Source organism: Erpetoichthys calabaricus, chromosome 1 (genome assembly GCF_900747795.2).
Source record: "Erpetoichthys calabaricus chromosome 1, fErpCal1.3, whole genome shotgun sequence".
Lineage (NCBI taxonomy): Eukaryota > Metazoa > Chordata > Cladistia > Polypteriformes > Polypteridae > Erpetoichthys > Erpetoichthys calabaricus.
The window spans coordinates 18,575,543-18,597,406 of NC_041394.2; the positions used below are offsets into that span (position 1 = coordinate 18,575,543).

At 38.0% G+C, this 21,864-nt stretch overlaps 1 protein-coding gene across 2 annotated transcripts in view; it reads right to left on the bottom strand.

Moving 5' to 3' along the window:
* Nucleotides 1-21,864, bottom strand: part of hif1al (hypoxia inducible factor 1 subunit alpha, like) — a 98,013-nt gene that overhangs the window by 3,771 nt on the left and 72,378 nt on the right. For both annotated transcript variants that reach the window (XM_028795926.2, XM_028795935.2), the window contains exons 7-14: nt 12,922-13,028; nt 9,231-9,378; nt 8,861-9,051; nt 5,209-5,384; nt 4,543-4,641; nt 2,057-2,199; nt 1,316-1,418; nt 1,091-1,208 (exon numbers count right to left, since the gene is read on the bottom strand). In XM_028795926.2, the coding sequence (XP_028651759.1) occupies nt 1,091-1,208; nt 1,316-1,418; nt 2,057-2,199; nt 4,543-4,641; nt 5,209-5,384; nt 8,861-9,051; nt 9,231-9,378; nt 12,922-13,028 (1,085 nt within the window). The remainder of the gene's footprint in view (nt 1-1,090; nt 1,209-1,315; nt 1,419-2,056; nt 2,200-4,542; nt 4,642-5,208; nt 5,385-8,860; nt 9,052-9,230; nt 9,379-12,921; nt 13,029-21,864) is intronic.

Here is a 21,864-nt window from a genome sequence, read left to right on the forward strand (position 1 = left end):
AGTATTGAAAAATTTCACTGGTATTGAATACAAAAATTCCGGTATTGTGACATCCCTAGTCTTTACAAGACCAGGTCTCTTGGGCAGTTTCTGAGCTGTCTTTCTTAAATTATTTTTTGTACCACAAAGGCCAAAAAGTGCGATCTATCAGGTGGAATACACCCTTCAAGTCGCACATAATGAAAATGGCTACTATCATCCCAATCTTCCAACTTAAAGCTACTGACTCTTCCTTCAACCCAATATTGAAGAGATACAATATCTACCAAAAAATCTCATTGTGAGCATAAACCTTTTTAACCACTGCAGAAACCTCAGAGACAAAAATGATTCATTTTTCAATTTCCCATTGAACAGTTATTTTTGAAAAATATCTGTAAAGAATTTGTGCTCACTAAACCTATGTTAAATGTTAACTGCCAGTTTATTTGATTCCAGCACCTCTCTCTCCATTGTCCCTAACTCTCCTTAATAGTTCCTGTAACTGCTGGGAGGTTGAAATAGCCTTATGACTATTCGCACACCCATATGGGACTTCACCAAATAGGGAAACTTCACAGTAGGAGAGTCTACATCTGCTGTAGAAGTCTATGTTGTTTAGTGAGGTGAATCCAATTATATCTAATCAAAATTTTCAGTGTTGCCTTCAAGTACCTGTTCCTTCAGAGCTGGCAAAGTGATATCCTATGTCGAAAAAGCTAGTTTCCAATACCAAAGTCTAGGCCTTCTGCATTTCACCTCATACTGCCCCTAACATTATCACCCTCCTGGTGGTTAGCCTATATGATGGCACCACTTAACTTCTTCAAGATGAACGCAACAGGGAAGGTCCGGGTATCCCTGTTTCAGGCAAAGCGGATCTGGATATATTACAACCATCTGAGAAGTTACATTTCTTTATACATGAATTGGTATATCCAAGTTATGTAGTACTATCAAGACTACAACACTAATAACTTCTACACTACAACTTCTAACACTATAAGTGTAATTACAGTATAAGTAAAGCACATATGCTCCTTTTGCGGACCAAAGTCATAATACCAGAAGATGTAAAATTAAACAAGCCCTTAATTAATATCAGCATTACCTGCAGCATGGCATAAGCTTCTCACTCCATCTAATGAATCGCCAGCATCCAAAATGCTTTTGGTTTGATTGACTATCAGCAGACTGTCCTGATCATCATCATCATCTACCATGTAGCCCTAAATACAGAAGGTATGACAGAACAACAAAAATGTCTGAATTTTCGTGCCTTGCACTGTAAAAATAATAATGGCCTCTTTCCTAAAGTCAGCATTTCTTCTCTTACCAGAAGGGCATCTTTCAGCAGCACTGGTTCACCTTCTGAATCTAGGTCTGGTTTTTCCCAAGCCATCTTTTTTGAACTTAAATCACCTTCTTCTTCCAGAGCTCTGAAAACAGATATTGGATGACAATCAGGAACATTCTTGGAACAGTTAAAGGAGATTAAAGACATTTGACAGCTACAAGTTAAAGTCCATAATATGTATTTCTGTTATATTTCATTTGATTCTTTCTAAGACATTTCATTTTAAACGTCTAACAGTTAAAGACATGAATCAACATCCAATCAGCAGAACAGACTGCACTGACAGCCCCAATGATACCGTCTCTTGGTCCTCGTAGAATTCTCACGACCACTTTAAACATTGTTATTACACATATATGCAGATTGGGTTAAATAATATGAATATTAACAAAAACCTTGCTTAAGCATTAATAAAAAATTATCAATATAATGTATTATATATTTGTGTAGATAGATAGATAGATAGATAGATAGATAGATAGATAGATAGATAGATAGATAGATAGATAGATAGATAGATAGATACTTTATTAATCCCAAGGGGAAATCAATGGATTACATCTTGCCTGAAGAAGGGGCCTGAGTTGCCTTGAAAGCTTGCATATTGTAATCTTTTTAGTTAGCCAATAAAAGGTGTCATTTTGCTTGGCTTTTCTCTATACACCCATTACTATATTTATTGCATTTTGGGAGTTTATACTACTGAAAATATTTTCCTACCGTTTTTTTGCATTACTTCGGCTAACAGTGTGTGACTCTGCATTAGGAGACAGAGGTTCAGGAAGGTGACTCAAAAAGTTAAGCTGGAAATCATCATCCATAGAGATGTAGGGGGCCAGCATGTCCAGATCCAAAGGCTCATCCTAAACAAATTCAAAAGAACATATCAGAACTAGTTAGTTAGTTTGCTGAATGGTCATAAAAATGTAATAAAAGTCAATTTTTATGCTATGTAATCTTAATAAATAACACAAATAAGGAAATATATTTTCACAGAGGATTTGGAGAAGTCACAAGATGTGCTCTCTCAAAACACATTACACTTGACAGTTAATATAAAAAAGCTAACAAACTAAAACTAATTGCAATTAACCATATTTCACACAACTATGACACTGAGATATGATGTCTTGCTTTAGCGTCATATGCATTAAGCAGCATCCTAAAGCAACAGTGCAACTTGTAATCCATGGACCAAATTTAGGAAAACTAAATAAAAAACAAATCAGTATTATTCTTTTCTAAACAATCGATTACTAAAACATACCTACTAAGGAAATTTGCACTTGTGTTAAGACATAAATAAAACAACCCTTAGAAGACATCGCTTATCCCAAATTTAGTTTGTTTCCTCTTGACACAATGGACTCCAAATGGTGTCGTTTGACTTGACTGCTTGGCCGCTTGTTCATTTTGTATGCACTTATTTGAAGAAATATTTGCAAACTCTGGTTCATCTAACGAGCATCCAAGCTGTGGCTGAATGCTTCTACTGAAAATATGTAAAGGTTTCAGATGGCAGTCACCCTGCTTAACCCATTCCTGATTTTATACAGCTCTGCCATGTATATTGCACCTATCAAGCTTCTAAAAGCTTGAGATCCACATAACCACTAAAATGATTCAAATTTACTAAAGTAATAAATAAAATCTTAATTAGTAATAAATAAATCTTTTAAACTTAATTTACAAAAGAACAATGTGTATTAGATGAAACTCCACTACTGGAACACTGTACAAGGAGTGTGATTTGTAAAACTGAGGATAAAAACGTTTTCTGCTTTTTACCACGGGATTTATTAATAAATGTTTTGTTTTCCATCAATGCCCTTTTTGTAGAATTCTAAAATATGACAGCTAGTTGAGGTTTACAAAACATGACAATGTTGTATTTTCAAACTGAGAAAAGCATTCAGCGAAATGAGTTTTGCAAGCTTGGTTCACATTTCATGGCTGAAATGTAGAACTTTAAGGTCTTATCCAATGGTTTTAACAAAAGAGAAGGAAACTGTCTTTATAACATACTTGAAATTTTTTAAACCATGGAGATGCAAGATAAACTAAACCGCAAAATCAACTCTGAGCAGGAAGAAAGTTAAGGCTATTTTATGACAAAGAGTATACAGTAATCCCTCCTCCATCGCGGGGGTTGCGTTCCAGAGCCACCCGCGAAATAAGAAAATCCGCAAAGTAGAAACCATATGTTTATATGGTTATTTTTATATTATCATGCTTGGGTCACAGATTTGCACAGAAACACAGGAGGTTGTAGAGAGACAGGAACGTTATTCAAACACTGCAAACAAACATTTGTCTCTTTTTCAAAAGTTTAAACTGTGCTCCATGACAAGACAGAGATGACAGTTCTGTCTCACAATTAAAAGAATGCAAACATATCTTCCTCTTCAAAGGAGTGCGTGTCAGGAGCACAGAATGTCACATAGATAGAGAAAACAATCTCTAGCAAACAAATCAATAGGGCTGTTTGGCTTTTAAGTATGCGAAGCACTGTGGCACAAAGCTGTTGAAGGCGGCAGCTCACACCCCCTCCGTCAGGAGCAGAGAGAGAGAGAGAGAGAGAGAGAGTTTGTTTTTCCGTCAAAAATCAATACGTGCCCTTCGAGCTTTTAAGTATGCAAAGCACTATGCAGCATGTCGTTTCAGGAAGCAGCTGCACAAAAGATAGCAACGTGAAGATAATCTTTCAGCATTTTTAGACGAGCGTCCGTATCGTCTAGGTGTGCTGAACAGCCCCCCTGCTCAATCCCCATACGTCAGGATCACAGATAGCGCAAGAGAGAGAGAAAAGTAAGCAATCTAGCTTCTCAGCCATCTGCCAATAGCGTCCCTTGTATGAAATCAACTGGGCAAACCAACTGAGGAAGCATGTACCAGAAATTAAAAGACCCATTGTCCGCAGAAATCCGCGAACCAGCAAAAAATCCGTGATATATATTTAAATATGCTTACATATAAAATCCGCGATGGAGTGAAGCCGCGAAAGGCGAAGCGCGATATAGAGAGGGATCACTGTACACCTTCAAACAGGCAATCTTGTGTGTTTTTTTTAATAAGCTGCTTGTATTCTTTTTACTTTTCTGCCATATTTTGCAGCAGTAAACAGCAGCTTGTGGTTCCTTTAACTGCAGTTTCCCTCTTATACTATAATACAATAACTTGAGCTTACACACAGCAGCTGATATTACCTGTGGAACTCCTGCATATGCTGCCATTTCACTCTCCTTTTTGTTAGCAAAAAACTTTTCAATTTCATCCATATCAAAAGGCTGTTCATCAACACTTCTCTGCAAAACAAGAATTCCGCAGTTATCATTCACTATTAGTATTACTAAAGCCCAAACTCAATTTTTAATGTTTGCTATTGTTTTTGCGTTTTAATGTTTCTGAGTCATCATATCTGTGAATCATGTAAAAATCATATCACATTTTTCAAAGAGGCCTCAGTTAAAATAATGCTTCCCAGTACCACTCCGAACCATACAGTACAGAAACCTACACGATTTTAGAAAGACGTTGCTTCATTATAAAGAATAAAATACACAGATAATGCAACAATAAAACACAGTTTCCTTTCCTAGTGCTAAAAAGCTATAATTAAAGCTAAAGTTCCCTGAGCTCCCATATTTTGCTTGAACAGTGATATTATCATCACACTGCTGTTACTCTATAGAAGCTTCATGCCTAGATCCTAAATGTACCATAAAAGTATTAGATAATTCAAGTTACACCAGTAAAGACTTCTCCCATCTTTTTCCAGACTATTGCTAATTTCATTCAAGCATGTATGTGAACTTTGAAATATCTTGGCACATTTGGTAAAGAAAAGTGATCAGACAGGTATCTCAGCATACCGGAGATGACATAAATGTGCTGGGTGGAGACCCAATTCCAGAATCCTCACTGACATTCTTTTCAAAGATTGGAGCAAGCAACTGTCGGAGTTCAGGAGTGCACAGGTCTTGGGGAGACTCAGGTAAAGAATCATTGGGAGCCCGGGAGAAAGACAATTCCTTGGGCTGTACATAATCTGGAAGAGAATAAGCAAGAATTTACTTATTGAAAAGTCTTGAATTATTTAATCGAAAGATTAACAGGGACAAGTTCCAATAGTAGACAGGATTAAACGTCTTCCCCATTAATACTGGCACATTTAAAATAAATGTATGCATGACACACCATACACAATAACCACAGTACAGAAATGCTAGAAAACAATTCAAGAACAAAGGCTTATTTAATAGTGCTAAATAAAGTATATATTACAATATAGCTATAGTACTTTTACTTATGTAGTGGAATCCAATTAACATACAGGAGCCATAAAATAAAAAGGAGAAGACTGTAAAAGATCCACAAGTGACTGAAAATGTGTCTTAAGATGTGCCTTAACTATGAAACCATATATTTAAAGTAACTTATTATTTGAATGGAGTGTTGTACATGAACTAGGGAAAGTATTAATCTTTCCATAATTGCAGCTGTAAAAATTCCAACAAAGAGACTAAAGTCACCACTGATTGAATGCACTTGCACTTACTTTACCTAAATCTGGCAGTCAGACAGCATGTGAAATGTAAAAACTGCTGTCTCTGAAATTCATAACATTGTGAGTATCAAATTGCCTGACTAGGAAATGTAGAGGATGACTAAATACAGTACAACATTGTGTGATGACTTTTCTGCACAGTTTCATATTTCCAACATATCGTGAGCTTGACACATTTTTACAGCCAAATGACACACTGCCAAAGAGCACCAATGCCTGTATGAATGCTTTCTAGGTACGACAAGTTCAGCCACGGTCTTGGACTTATTTCTAGCTTCCATACTGTTGTGGTACAACAAAGATGAGGCATCAGGCAGATGAGCCTCTTTTCTGAGATTATTATTTTCCTGCATTGGCACTGCATGCACTGTACATGTGGGTGAGCGGTCTTGACAAGTAACAGACTGGTATGACCGAGTTGATGGGGATGTCAAAACACAATAGTGGTGGTCACAGGAGATTCCTACATCTTTCTTAGATTCTTAAATATACTTAAAGTCTACAACTAAGAATTGTTCAAAGCTGATCTCCATGTTGACATGCTATGGATATTGTTAAGGCGTTAAAGCTAACAGTAACTGGACATTAACTGTGTAAAAGTGGATTGTATGTTTCATTTGTGTCTTAACGAAGCATGCCTGTTAAATGGTACATAAGTACCTTTAAAAAGAATCCTTTATACAGTCATATGAAAAAGTTTGTAAACCCCTCTCAGCCTGCATAATAATATACTCTAATTTTAACAAAAAAGATAACAGTGGTGTGGTCCCCAGAGTCCTGATGTTAAGTCCGAGATCGGATGCCTAATCTTAAATAGTAAAAGGGGTATCTGATCTTAAGTTCGTCTTCCTTTGTGTTATGTAACTGAACATTGTGATATTATATATATATATATATATATATATATATATATATACACACACACAGTCATATGAAAAAGTTTGGGAACCCCTCTCAGTCTGCATAATAACTGACTCTCCTTTCAACAAAAAAGATAACAGTGATATGTCTTTCATTTCCATGAACATCCGAGTACTGCGGTGTTTTCCGAACAAAGATTTTTAGTGAAGCAGAATTTAGTTGTATGAAATTAAATCAAATGTGAAAAACTGGCTGCGCAAAAATATGGGTCCCCCTGTAATTTTACTGATTTGAATGCCTGTCACTGCTCAATGCTGAGTACTGGCAACACCAAATTGGTTAGATGAGCTCGTTAAGCCTTGAACTTCATAGACAGGTGTGTCCAATCATGAGAAAAGATATTTGAGGTGGTCAATTGCAAGTTGTGCTTCCCTTTGACTCTCAAAGATTGTTCAGTCTCATGGTTTAGGGGGAAGGCTACACTAAGCTATCTTAGAGGTTTAAACTGTCAGTTTCAACTGCTGTAAGGAATGGAATCAGGAAATGGAAGGCCACAGGCACAGTTGATGTTAAACCCAGTACGTCTGGCAGGCCAAGAAAAATACAGGAGTGGCATATGCACAGGATTGTGAGAATGGTTACAGACAACCCACAGATCACCTCCACAGACCTAAAGAAAATCTTGCTGCAGATGGTGTATCTGTGCATCGTTCTATAATTCAGCACAGTTTGCACAAAGAACATCTAAATGGCAGGTTGATGAGAAAGAAGCCCTTTCTGCACTCGCTTGTTGTATGCAAATGCTCATCTAGACAAGCCAGATTCATTTCGGAACAAAGTGCTTTGTACTGATGAGACAAAAATGGAGTTATTTGGTCATAACAAAAAGCGCTTTGCATGACGGAAGAACAACACCGCATTCCAAGAAAAATACCTGCTACCTACTGTCAAATTTGGTGGAGGTTCCATCATGCTGCGGGGCTGTGTGGCTAGTTCAGGGACTGGGGCCCTTGTTAAAGTCGAGGGTCAGATGAATTCAACCCAATATCAAAATTCTTCAGGATAATGTTCAAGCATCAGTCACAAAGTTGAAGTTACGCAGGAGTTGGATATTCCAACATGACAATGACCCAAAACACAGTTTGAAATCTACAAAAGCATTCATGCAGAGGGAGAAGTACAATGTTCTGGAATGGCAGTCACAGTCTCCTGACTTGAATATCATCGAAAATCTATGGGATGATCTGAAGTAGGCTGTCCATGCTCGGCAGCCATCAAATTGAACTGAACTGGAGAGATTTTGTATTGATGAATGGTCAAAAATACCTCCATCCAGAATCCAGACCCTCATCAAAGGCTATAGGAGGTGTCTAGAGGCTCTTATATTTGAAAAGGAGGCTCAACTAAGTATTGATGTCATATCTCTGTTAAGGCGCCCAAATTTATGCACCTGTCTAATTTTGTTATGATGCATATTGCATATTTTCTGTTAATCCAATAAATTTAATGTCAATGCTGAAATACTACTGTTTCCATAAGGCATATCATATATTAAAAGGAAGTTGCTACTTTGAAAGCTCAGCCAATGAGAAACAAAAATCCAAAGAATTAAGAGGGGTTCCCAAACTTTTTCATATGACTGTGTATCTAACAAATTAAACATTTGTCAATGTACACTTTCAGCATAATATAAGTTTCAGCGTAATATTACACATGACATGGCCTCTGAATAATATGAATACAGAAGTGTCAGCTGGATTTTGAGATCAACTCAACTCTTTTCTCAAAACTAAAGCACTGCAACATACAGGATCTCAAAGCATTTTATTTTTCACACAAGTAAAAATATGTAAATATTTCTATCACTGGCAGGTTAGGAAAGTTACTTAGGACAACAGACTGAGCTTACATTGAGAAATGAATCGGTAAGTTTGTGCTTACTACTTCAAATACAATACTTCTCTCAGCCAAAAAACATTCACATTAGCATGAGAAAATACTCAACAAATCAGATAGCATATTCCAAACAGTAGGTTATCATTAAGTGGAGAAATCATGTGTTTGTGGGAACACCGTTGCAAGTAGAGTAACTTTACCTGGAAGAGACACACTGTTATTTCCTAAGGTTGTGGCCATTCCTGTATGCTCCTCTGTAGTCTCACTCGTTTTCAGGAAGAGACAATTTTCTTTATTTTCATCTTCATCGAGGCTGCCAGGCTCCTTCTTCAGCTTCATAATTCGGAAAGTCTGCTCAACTGAGAAAACAATATCGGTCTCCTCCAGGCCACTGTCAAAAGGAATAAACATAGGTAAGCGCACTTTGAGCATGGGAAAGGTGATGCAATAATAATAATAATAATAATAATAATAATAATACATTTTATTTATATAAGTATGGTGAACAGTGACTATAAAATTAAGCAACTAATTTCAAAATAACCCATACATAGTAAAAGGTTACTGTACCTTAGTATGAAAGTCAAACAGGTCACCCCTTCTGGCTGGGAACTCTTTCTGTTGTACAGGACTGTTGCACAAGTTTCGGCCCATGCAAAACCACCATTCTTGGCAAGGAAGCGATAGTGGCCAGTGGACACCTGGCCTTTAGAAAGCACTGTAATGATATAAAAAAAGAGAAATGTATATACAAAGGGTTATCAAGGAGAGTGACGTTTCACAGCTAGATGCATGAATAATGATTCCTTACCATTTTCATTTCTTCTGTTTTAACTTAAGAATGTCTACTTGTTTGACTTATCACTGTTGTACTAACTTCATATGTATCACCCATATCTATATAATTCATTTTACTTTTATGTATTGTCTTTAGACATATTTTTTGCTATTTTCAATTATCAATATGTATTAGTCTAATTTTTTTTTCATTTCTATACTTTTGTTCCAGATGATTTCAACTCATGGTTATATTGTATATGTGGTATATTTAATTATAAGAAGGCTTTAGCTACATTGGTGATTTGTTTTTATATCATTTCCCATATGGTCCAGCACAAATGTAATAATTGTGCATATTGCACACAAACCACTTACTGTATTTGTAAGTGCAAGTCCTCCCTTCACCCCCCTTAATGTCACAGAGTTATGGCCCCACCACCGTATTCTAATAAAATGGGAAATGCTGGCAACTGAACTCAAACAGGTAGAATAATAAGCAACAACTACAAGCAATATTGAAGATAAACTCAAATTATTTTAATTAAAATGTATTCATTTTCTGTACTTGCTCATCCCAATTTATGATTATTCAGTGTCAAAACCTATTCTGGCACCAAACTTTGAAGGTTATGCCAGTCCATTACAAGCATGGATTCGTACTTACTCATCTGTATCTGGTAAGAGCTGGCAGCCTACCTAACCTGTGGGAGGAAAGACCAGAGTACCCACAGAAAAGGCACACACACAGAGAAAGAACGTGCAAGTGTCATAGAGCAAAAGCACACATCAGGATACAACCACAGTCCACTGCAACTGAGAGGCAGAGGGACTAACTACTAAATATAACTTACGTTAGTGCTTAGCAGTGATGAGCAAACCATTCTAAATTCTAAATGCCTTGAGTTTGGCAAAATCATTGAAATGTTTGCAAACTTCGTCGAACTCCACGAAATGCACTGAAGTCAATGGGGAAAGAAGAACTGAACTACTTCAGAGTGGATTATAATTGTACATTGGTCTTTTAAGTGTCCCTACGTGCTAAGGAAAAGTCTGCCAACTTTGCTGGACTAATTATTGTGAATAAATATGTGATCTGAGCAGTAAGGCTGTTGTGCTAATCACTGCACTACTGTGCCTCAAACAACATAAGATGCACACAGAATCAATACTACAAACAAAAAACAACAAATTCGCAAACTAGTAATAAGTACATAAAACAAATTATTGGAGTTCCAATCTTGGGGCACACAATGGCCATCCCATGGAGCTGCGGCACAGTCATGGCCTTGGGCACAGCGGGATGTCTTTTTTTTTCTCTTTTTTAAAAAGACACATTTCACTATCTTTTTCCAATAAAATAAAAAACATCTTGTAAGAATATATCACTTGATTTTATTATTTCCCTGCATGCCCTATGATTTCTGATGAGGGGAGGGGAACAGCTCCTTTAAGGCTTGTTTTATCTGGCAGGACTCATAATACTGCAGTTTTTAATAAAAATTTGTATTTTTTTTGTTTTTTAAACACAAATACAGGATGGAAATCTTGCAGTGTTTCTCAACCTTTGTGGTTTTGGAACATAATTTAACTATTTTAAGTTCATTCATGACGCACAAACAGCAATCAAAGTGCGCTCGGGGTTGAAACAGCTGCAAGTGGAAGAAACGAGCACAGTTACACATGGGGAAAAAATAATCCTCCACATCAACCATCAAGCGCTTCGGTAGACAGGGTGGTTTCAGCGCATCTCAGTAGCTGAAAATGTTTTTTTTTTTTTTTTTCCCTTTCTAGTGAGCTTGCGACCCAGCGATGGCCAAGTCAGCAATCTTACTAGGCATGCATGAAAGTTCTGATGTGGCACTTGCCTCGCAAAGCATCATGGGGCGCTTGGGAAAAAATCTGCAACTAAGCCAGCCACATGGTGAATGTCCAGGGAAAAATTTTCACTAGTGCTTAGGTAAAGGAAGGTTTTACTTACTCAACTTATTTATTACTAAATGGTAGAGAACTGAAATGTGATTCAGTAGTTTGACAATTGTTAACATTTCAATATAATCCTTTTACTTTATGCAATGTGAAGTTTTTGTGATGTTCAAAGTTCATTGTCATGTGCACAGTAAGGAAACATGTTTCCCTGTACAATGAAATTCTTTCTTTGCTGTCCACACCAATGACAAAACCAACGTATATAGATAAACATAAATAATAAGTAGCAGATAGATAATAAGTAACAGAGGCAGCATAAAGTATAAAAATAGAATAGAAATATAAAGTGTAATGTGCAGGTAGGTGTGTGATGGACAAGTCAAATACAGTTACAGTTGTGTGAGGTTCATAGAATGAGGCGAACCACGGTTATAAACTCCAGTCATTTATTTAGGAGTCTAATGGCCTTAGGAAAGAAAGAGTTCTTCAGCATGGAAGTCCTGCATTTCATACATCTATATCTCCTGCCTGAGGGTAGAAGTGTGAACAGTTTGTGTTGGGGGTGGGTTGGGTCCTTGAGGATCGAGGCAGTTCTCCTGCAGACTCTGCAGTTGTAGAAACTCTGCAGAGAGAGCGATGGGGTCCTGGTGATCTTCTCAGCAGTCTTTACCACTGCAGGTGTTTGCGGTCCATAGCAGTAGTGTTGCCGTACCACACGGTGATGCAGCTGGTCAAGATGCTCTCAACAATGCAACTGTAAAAGTTGCCGAGGATCTTGGTCGACATACCAAACTTCCTTAGCCTCCTCAGACAGTACAGCCGCTGTTGAGCCCTCTTGACCAGCTGTGTGGTATTAAGTGTCCAAGTGAGGTCCTCACTGATGTAGACGCCCAGGTATTTAACGCTGCTCATCCTCTCCACTTCAAGCCCTCGAATGAACAGGGGCCGGTGAGGTATCCTCTCCTTCCTCATGTCCACTATCATCTCCTTTGTCTGGTCTGCGTTGAGGGTGAGGTTGTTGTCCTCACACCATGACCCCAGACTGTCCACCTCCCTCCTGTAGGCTGCCTCATCCCTACCAGTGATGCATCCTATCACTGTGGTGTCGTCTGCGAACTTTAGGATGATGTCATCTTTGAACTTTAGGATGATGTCATCTTTGTGGGAGGCGACACAAGTCGTGGGTAAACAGGGTGTAGAGGATGGTGCTGAGGGCGCATCTCTGTGGGCTGCCTGTGTTTGTGATAATGGTGGCTGAAATCCTATTACCAATCCTGACAGACTGGGGCCTGCCACTCAGAAAGTGAACGGATTCTTGAATTACTAGTTTTAGAAACAGGCATGATCTATTCTTTCTACCATAACATTTGGTTTTCAGCAATGTTGTACTTACCTTAAATATTTTTAATAACACAAGTAAAATCAAAACTTCCAATAAATCTCACATTTTAGTAATATAATGATAGTACAAATCTTACTTTACAAACACATTTCATTAACAAATCCACAAGCAAAAAACTAATCTTCATTCTCCATTCCAAAATGTGTCACTTACAGATGTGGAAGCTCTTGGTTATGTGATCAGAGTCAAGGGCATGATGATACTCATAGGCAGACCGTCCAATCAGATCCTCTGGCTGATAACCCAGCAACTCAAAGACTCTGTGAACAGGAAACAGTACTATTAATAATGAAGCTGGGTGGTGGAGGAGGCTCTATGCAAAAAATTTGAAACTGTAGATATTTTATATTTGCTTATTTAATTTGCTCTGCTAGTTGCTGTTAATAATCACAAACAAAACACTTCTTTTAATAAATTTAAATTATGACAGTTTTAGAAAGAATACAAACATGATATGGAACTGTTACTTAAATATGTAATGCTATTAACATTATTAACAATCAAAACATTTTCTAATTACAATTCTCATGTGAAAACAAATTATTTGTAAAGCTGTGTCAAACTTAACAAATATAAGCACTACAAATGACACTTTACACCATCCACTAGTATCTTCCTCCTTCATAGGAGCTGAAGAGTCACACGGGTTTGAATGTAAAGTACTATTTTATGTTTTGAGTGTGTCACCTTATGGGGTACTATTAGTGTGTTGAGGCTCATTTACAGGCTAAAGAGTATGTGGTTATTATTGAGAAAGAGAAGTGCCTTAATTTTTGTACGTGACTGTGGTTATGTATTCCCAAAGGGATTTATTTTCAGTAAATCAAAATTGTATTTTGGTGTGGATTAATATGTTCCTTAACTATGCAGCAGTGAGATACACCAACAGACAAGGACAGTCTCTATGCTTAAACAGTACAGTGGGATATACAGACATTGTAACTGTTAGGTACGCATGCAATGTCCTCTCTGTTTGTCTGCTGTAACCGGAATACAAGTTGCCATTCATATTGCTAAAATGTAAATAATACCATGTTATTTCAAAAGAGTTGGGAGTTACTGGAATTAACATTTCTGTTTGTATACTCCTTCTGTAAACATATTTGAATCAGAGCCTACTTTACAGGTAAAGGTCCCTGCCTATCAGGTGGTTTGCCTACTTGCTCACTGCCAAGTGTTTCAACACTATAGGAGTGCATTTTTCCTCCAAAATGTGGCTACTGGATCGTTTTAAAAGAGTGATTATAGCTGGTTGTGATATGCAAATACTCATTAATTGTAATGAAGACAGCAGAGTAACTGTCTGCCCTTGTGCAGCCACTATTAGTGTGCTACAAGGCCCCCTGCTCACTTCGCTCGCCTACCCCCGGCGTTGGGTATCCTGAAATACATTAGTCGAGCTCGTTCGTTTTGGAGCCATGCCCGCATTGCCCGTGGCATTTCAGACGCGCGTTGTAGGCGCCTCCGTTCATTGAGTTTATCCAGGCGGCCTCTTGTTTGTATATCCGTCAGTCGAGCTCGTGCTCGAGCCTGCTTTGCGTCCGCAGTGTCAGACGCGCGTTGTAGGCGCCTGTGTTCATTGATCGTATCCAGGTGGGTCGCGTTCAGCGTTTTGTACAATCCCAAGCAGCACATTATTCCTAACTTCACTCCGCAGTAGTGCCAAGCACAATATGGCGGTGACGCCTGCGCCTTCACTACGCAGTAGTGCCACTCACAATATGGCGGTGACGCCTGCGCCTTCCGTATTATGTCGGGTTTCACCATGCTGTGTAGGCGCCTTTGCCTTTCGTACTTTCCCGCGCCTTCCGACACACGATGTAGGCGCCCGCACCTTCCGGGTCTGCCTCCGCTGTGTGGTGTGGACGTTTAACTGTCGTTTTTTTCTGCTTTCATATTCTGTATCTTGCTGTGCATGTGTTTCGTGCCTAGGTTTTTTTGAAGCTGTTGAATTCCAGTTTTCATTATCTCTAACCTGCTCTCCAAGTGTTTGTCCCCGTTCTTTAACCTCTTTATGACGTTTTACTTTGTTTTCTACTCTGTCTTTTATTTCTGACCTCGCTTTATCCTGCTTTTGTTTCAATGGCACCTGGTCCGTGGTGATTATATTCTCCCTTTTTCGAGTACTAATTTCCATTTGTTTGCGATACTGTGATCTTTACTGTACTGTCAATAATGCATCACTGTAATGTGATCCACCTATGCTGTATAGTTTGAACGTGTGAGGATGACGTACGTTTAATATGGAGCATCCGCTCGTGTCACTCTGGGGCCCCCCAATGTTAATACGGAGCTCCTTCCGTACTATTATGCGGTGCATTGTGGACCACTGCGGATTCCGTAGTGTTTCCCGTTTGACTTTGTAGCTCGGTCAGTCGAGCTGTTTCTTTTTGGAGCCGTGCCTGCCTGGTTTGCGGCATGTCAGACGGTTCGTAGACTCTCCCGTTTCGCTCTGGGGCGGGGGGGCTTGGTGTGGAGCCTGCGCACGTTCGTAGTCTCTCCCGTTTCACTCTGGGGAGGGAGGCTTTGTGTGGCGCCTGCGCACTATGTCTCCTGTGTCCACGGGCATGTCCCTGCGTCCATATCCGGTTTACCATTCTCGGTTAGTAATATGGATATTAGTTTACTAGCTTTGTTACTTTGTAAGACAATGGGCCTCCATTATACTGCTGTCGATTAGTTGGATGGATCAGAAGAGCTAATATTATTGGCAGGTAGTGTGGTGTGGCGGTTAAGGCTTTAAACTTGCGACTTCGAATCCCGAGTTAGTGGATTTAAATTCTACTACTAACCTGCCTGTGAAACACACACAACCAATTGTTTCTCAAATGTTGCAAGTCACCATAGATAAAGGCATTAGTCAAGCAATAATAATTTTTCTTGAACATGCTATGCACAATTTTCCATGAGTAAAACATTCCTGCATTATATCAATTCCTGCTATTCCTAATGACTTGGCTTTTGTTGATGGTCAATGCAAAACACAACTTTACAGGAAAGTGCATACGTTTGGATAGAAATGGGTAATTAGTAGGAATAATGTGAAATTTGACTATATATTAATAGTATCATTTGATGTTTGGATTTTAATTTATGTCACTCACTCCAGTACATTTCATGTTTATCTTCAGTTGTATTTAGCCCCCCTCTAAAGTTTGCTAATGTAAATGTATATGCAAAGTACTGCTTGAAATGGGACATACTGTACATACATGCTAAACCCTGTGTGTTACCCTGATGTATTCATGTGAAGCGTGAGCAGATCAGAGCAGCTGCATTTGAGCACCACAGCACAATTTCTGTGGCTTCCCCATTACAAACTGAAATGCCATTTTCTAAGACTGACGCTGTGGTATTGCTCAATTTAAGCACTGATTGAAGAGCGGTTCTCCCTAGGAATTTTCAGCAACATTATTGGGGGAGAGGGGGTATTTGTGCATTGTTTCACTGTAGCTTTCAAAGTAACACACACAGGGCCTGAAGGTTGACAAAGAAGAATGGAAAACCAAGATGAGAGCCGTTGCAAATACAGTTAGGTCCATAAATATTTGGACTGAGACAACTTTTTTCTAATTTTGGTTCTGTACATTACCACAATGAATTTTAAATGAAACAACTCGGATGCAGTTGAAGTACAGAAAAACTGTATAAGAGTGCTGGAAGTCAACAGCAAAAAAATGGCAAATGCTAACCATTGAGCTTGGTAACTTCCTTGAGCTTTGCCGAACTTTCTATTTCTACTTCACAATGTGATCGTGTCTCTTTTTTCTTGTCTGGGACATCTCCCCACCTTCAGCTGTCAGTTCACCCTGTTGGTTACTGCTTCTCTTTAAATGATACATCAATCACTTCTGCTCCACCTTTCATGCTCTCACTGCAGCACATATAAGTTAGCATAATATTAATAAATGTCAATAAATACAAACTGGTTAATTTTCTTTTTTCTATATTGTCACCAAATTTCAATCAAATCCATCGAAGCACTTTTAAGATTTTTATGGATTTAGTTTTTGCTGTGGAGGGGAATCTACCCCAAAATAATGGTAAACTGAAATGTTATTTCTTAACAGATACCTACTGCAATACCATCTGGCCAAACTTTCAGCTTCTTAACTAAAGGTTTTGCTGATAAGTGAGCTTTGTATTATATAATGTGTGCTTTACTGTGTATGTTGTAACCTACATTGTTTCCATCTCAAAACTTTCCCAGTAGTTGTTTTTTGAATGCCTACTAGCCTTAAATCAAAGAGAAAATACAAATTACCTGATTCTGTCTTCAGGTAACAAAGGTTAGGGTAGTGTAACAAGTTAAAGCATTTTACAATTTCTTATGATGGGGGACCTTGCTCTTTCATCAGCAACCATTTAAGAAACATCACTGAATCAGAGATTATCAATCTCGCTGCTCATACAAACAATTTGTTTAAGAAACAAGATTTCAGTCTCAGGTTAGGATGACAAACCACAGATCTTAAGGAATGGAACACGACAGGGAGAGTAGAAATTAAAGAAATCTGTCTCTACACCTCTGCTTATTTTTCTGTTTATTCTTTATTGATGACCTCTGCATACCGTCTCTTACATCCCACCTTCCATCACTGATAATGTCCTTATTCTATGCTAAATTAAGTTTAGGATAATTTCCTATCTAATCTTTACAGTAACACTTTAGTTGTCATAAAACCTGTCGAACCAATGCCTGTTTTTTGTTACTCAGTTTTGAACTGTATTCTCGATAAATAATCCATGCAATGGTGCACTGAACAGACACCATTCACAGCTTAACCACCTCTCTAAGGGCACAGCAAGAGTAACATCTCCATCAAGAAAAAAGCCCTCAGTAAATTCGGTTGTATCCTAGACCATCTGCAGAAGATAGTGACACAGGACCAATTTTTTTAATGTACACTTAGGATATTAAGTATATAAAGTTCTGGGTCTTGTAACAATTCACAGACTATGTTTACTGCATTGCATTATGACTTTATATTCTGTCTGTCTGCAACATCTGATCATCGTAGTACTTAAGAGCCTAGAGCAGCAATAACAAAAAATACAGTAGTGGCAATGAAACTAAATCACCAATGAAGGAACTACACATATAATGCCCTTGAACTACTTCAATAAGAGTAAATGTTTTATGCCTATTGAAAGTAAATAGTATAATTACAATTAAAGAAAAAAATAAAATATGTTGGGAAAAAAAAGAAGAGTCCACTGCAACAAGAATTACCTAGAATGTCAGTCTGCAATGTGTGAAGTAAATAAATGCATTTTGAATACCATACAAGCAAACGAATTGCCAGGATAAATTAACATCTGTTTATTTTTTAAAAAAAGATTCTTCTTTATATGTGAAGAAATGGAAGAACAAAAAACAATAAAGAATTACACAATCAGAAATTTGTAGCCAAAACATAGTCACAAACTGTTTAGTCATGGCATCTTCCGGAACATGCCCAGATGAGAAATTCTCGGAAACAGTTTCATGTGTTTTCCTCTACACTTTCTCCCTGCATACTTCTCTAACATCTCAGTTAACACATTTTAGGCTAAACCAAAAAGATTCTATTCAATTTGGCAACTTATGCTTTAGAAGACAATAAAAGTTTAAAAATACTGCTCAAGAAGTCAATGGAGTATTTGAAATGTCTCCAATCAGCACTGCATGATTCAAGGCACACTGTGCAGCACTGGGGGCTTTATATGATGCTATTTCATGTTAATAATAATTTATTTTATAAAAACTTTATGTATAACCCACTAAATGTCATCTCTAGGTGCTTCACAAAGGATAGAAGAACATGCAAGAACAAGAATACTCTAAAAAAATCCATTGATTGATTGATTGATTGATTGATTGATTGGATGGATGGATGGATGGGAAAGGCACTATATAACAGATGGATAGATATGAAAAGGCACTATATAACGGATGGATGGATGGATACTTTATTAATCCCCAAGGGAAAATTCACATACTCTAGCAGCAGCATACTGATAAAAACAATATATGAAATGGCATAATATATAGAAAAAAGAATAACTCACTATGCAACACCAAATGCAGATTTTAAAGGTTTTTAAAATTTGCTTAAAAGGCTAACCAATGTTGTTGGCAATGTTGACCCTAGGACAAACTGCAGCAGACTGTTCTAAAGCTTCACATCAGTTCTTAAAACAGCCTCTGCAGATTTTTTTGGTTGGACAGATTTTGCTCTATTGTCCCCAACGCAATTGACAGCATTCTGTATAATAAGCATACTGAAAAAAAATCTGCATTACGACTTAGTTGTGTGGACCCTTTGTAAGCATGCTATTGTGAATTGTCTCTCCTCCAAACATGAGAGAGCTTGAAATCTTATTTATACTTCACACAGAAATTTCATAATTCAAAAGCAAAGATTATTCTGAGTAAAAGAAAACCTAGATGAAATTGTTTTGCTCAGTTGATTGCAAAAAAGGTTAAGAAAAATACTGTAACATTTATGTACAGAGAAGTAACTCCTAAGATCGATCTCACACTACTATCAACGTCCACAAGAGGGAGCAAACTCCAGGATGTTTGTGTGTATGAAAAATTCATAGATAAGCTCCAGTGGGTTTTTAAGTCTTTGATCATTATTAAACCTCATTCACCTATAAACTCTTTATTAAAATCATTCCGTAACAGCTAAACATGTTTAAAAATTGACAAAAGAAGCAGCATATAGTTAAGTGGAACCAGGTAATATAAATACTTCCTTCAGTTTTCTAACCCACTTATGCATTTAAGGGTTGCAGGGAACTTGGGGTCGGAGATTACACTATTTATCATAGTTGACAACTGCAGAGTCAGTATATCACCTAACCTGCACACCTGTAAGACATGGTAGGAAAACCATCACAGTGCTATTTTAAGGCTATTAAGAAATTTAAAAGAAGTAAAGGTTAGAAAGTTTCAACTTACAAAATAATCAAAGTTACTATAACCTTCAAAATGTCTGTTAATAATAAGCTTATTATATTTATCTTTTGTGCAAGCAGGGGAGTTACTTTTTTAATTATAATTTTAATTAACACAAATCAAGGTATGTAGTTCAAAAATGTGTGAACTGTTAAATGAATAGTTCCAGAAAGAAACAAAACAGCACTGAATAACTCATCTCTCAAAGTAATAATCTATTATAAAAAAAAAAACACTTGCGACGAGATGTGATCTTTTGAAGAGAGATAAAGAGACACTTTCACGTCCCACGAGATGGTCAAGTCACGTCATACTTACAACCTTTGGAAGCAAGTCCAGTCATACACATGCAGAGCAGGTTAGAGATAATGGAAGTAGGAGAATTCGAAACTCTCAAAAAAAAAAAAAAGAGAGAAAAGCCAAGCAAAATGACACCTTTTATTGGCTAACTAAAAAGATTACAATATACAAGGTTTTGTGGCAACTCAGGCCCCTTCTTAGTACTAAAAAAATGAGAGTAAAGATCACATTAGTGCAAACAAATGGAAAAAATAACGGAACAGCAAAAAGAGATTGAATAGTGTTTGAGGATGCTTGGGGGACAAGAGAGACAAGGCAGTGACTTTAAAACATATTTGTTTTCCAACATATCACCGTTTAAGTGGGGTTTCGGAGGAGCGAGCGAGCGCGTCTCCTTGGGGTGCGTTAGTCTACTAAATCACAACTTATTTTCTGAAGAAGTGTTAAGTAGCTAACCTTTTAAAGTGAAGCTCACAAACTTCATATGAAAAACACTTCTATACATCTCGACCTAGTCCAATTTAGGGTCTCGGTCATACAGAAACTAGCCTAGTTTTTCAACTCTGGATTGTGGAACAGTGAGACGGCTCAATTAACTAATGTGTCACCATATTGCAATATTAAACATTAGTAAAACTCAGACCTAGAGTCCTCCAATGAGCCTCTCATGAAACACAGCACCCCCAGGCCACTATGGCGAGGTTGCTGCAATATCCTTCACCTCCACATGCTTGATGGACCCAAAAGCCCAACAACATGGTGGAAGAAGCCTTTCCCTCTAAATCTCTGAATGTGTATGGCTTTGTTGTGTAGCTTTTCCTGTACGTGGTTGTATGTTGCTGTGCTTTTCCTGTCTTCGCATTCATTACAGCAAGCAGTGGTGCTGACAGGAAAAGCACAATATCAATGCCTGCCATGAAAAAGACACAATGCTAAACTTTGAGGCTGAGGTAGCCCACAAATCCAATTCATGTGCTATGTATGATTTTCTGTTGTACAGCTTTTACTGACTGTGGCACATGCTCCTGTGCTTTCAATGTCGGCCACAGGTGTGTCACAGCCTGCCGTGAGAAGGACTAAAAGCTAAATTTCATGGCTGAGGTAGCCCGCATGTCCAATTCATGGTTCATGTTGTAAGCTGTTGATTGATACCAAGATCAAGGCTGAAAGCACAGGGGTTCACAAGTTTTTGCGTGACAGACAGACAATGGAGGTGCAAACTTTTTAAAGATATACAATGACTAACATTAACTTTTGCTTGTCATCACTAGTTTCCAGATGAAAAAATGTAAATAGGAATATGCATTCATATTAACCTACCTCTAGGCATATCTGCTCATATCCTTTTCACATAGTAATGCTAAAGTCTGAATAACTCACCACTAAAAAATGCAAGTACAGGGTTAGGGCTCGTTTATACTTCACGCTCAGAACGCGTACGCGCCCGCATCATGGCTGCGTCCTCTGAGCTGGTCCTCAGAAATTAACGCAATGCATGTGCGAGTTACAGTACCAGCAAAAAGTCGGGGGGGGGCGCAGTGTGCTAAAAGTTGAAATGTGACGTTAGAGTCTCTGTTTACTATCTACATGTGACAGAAAGCCGCTATGCGGATCCTACAAGATTGGTGTGCACGCTTCAATATTTGATAAATGATTCGATGTGGTGAAGCAAAATTCCGATATACAGATGTATTCGTGGTGCTTTTATATTCAAGCGCCGCATATTCTCGATCATAATGACATGATACGTTTTAAAAGTCTCACATACCGTCTTCTGTGCTGTCTTTTTTTCTAGGGCTTCCTCTGCTCCTGACAGCAGCGAATCGCCAGCAATAGATCGCCACACAGAC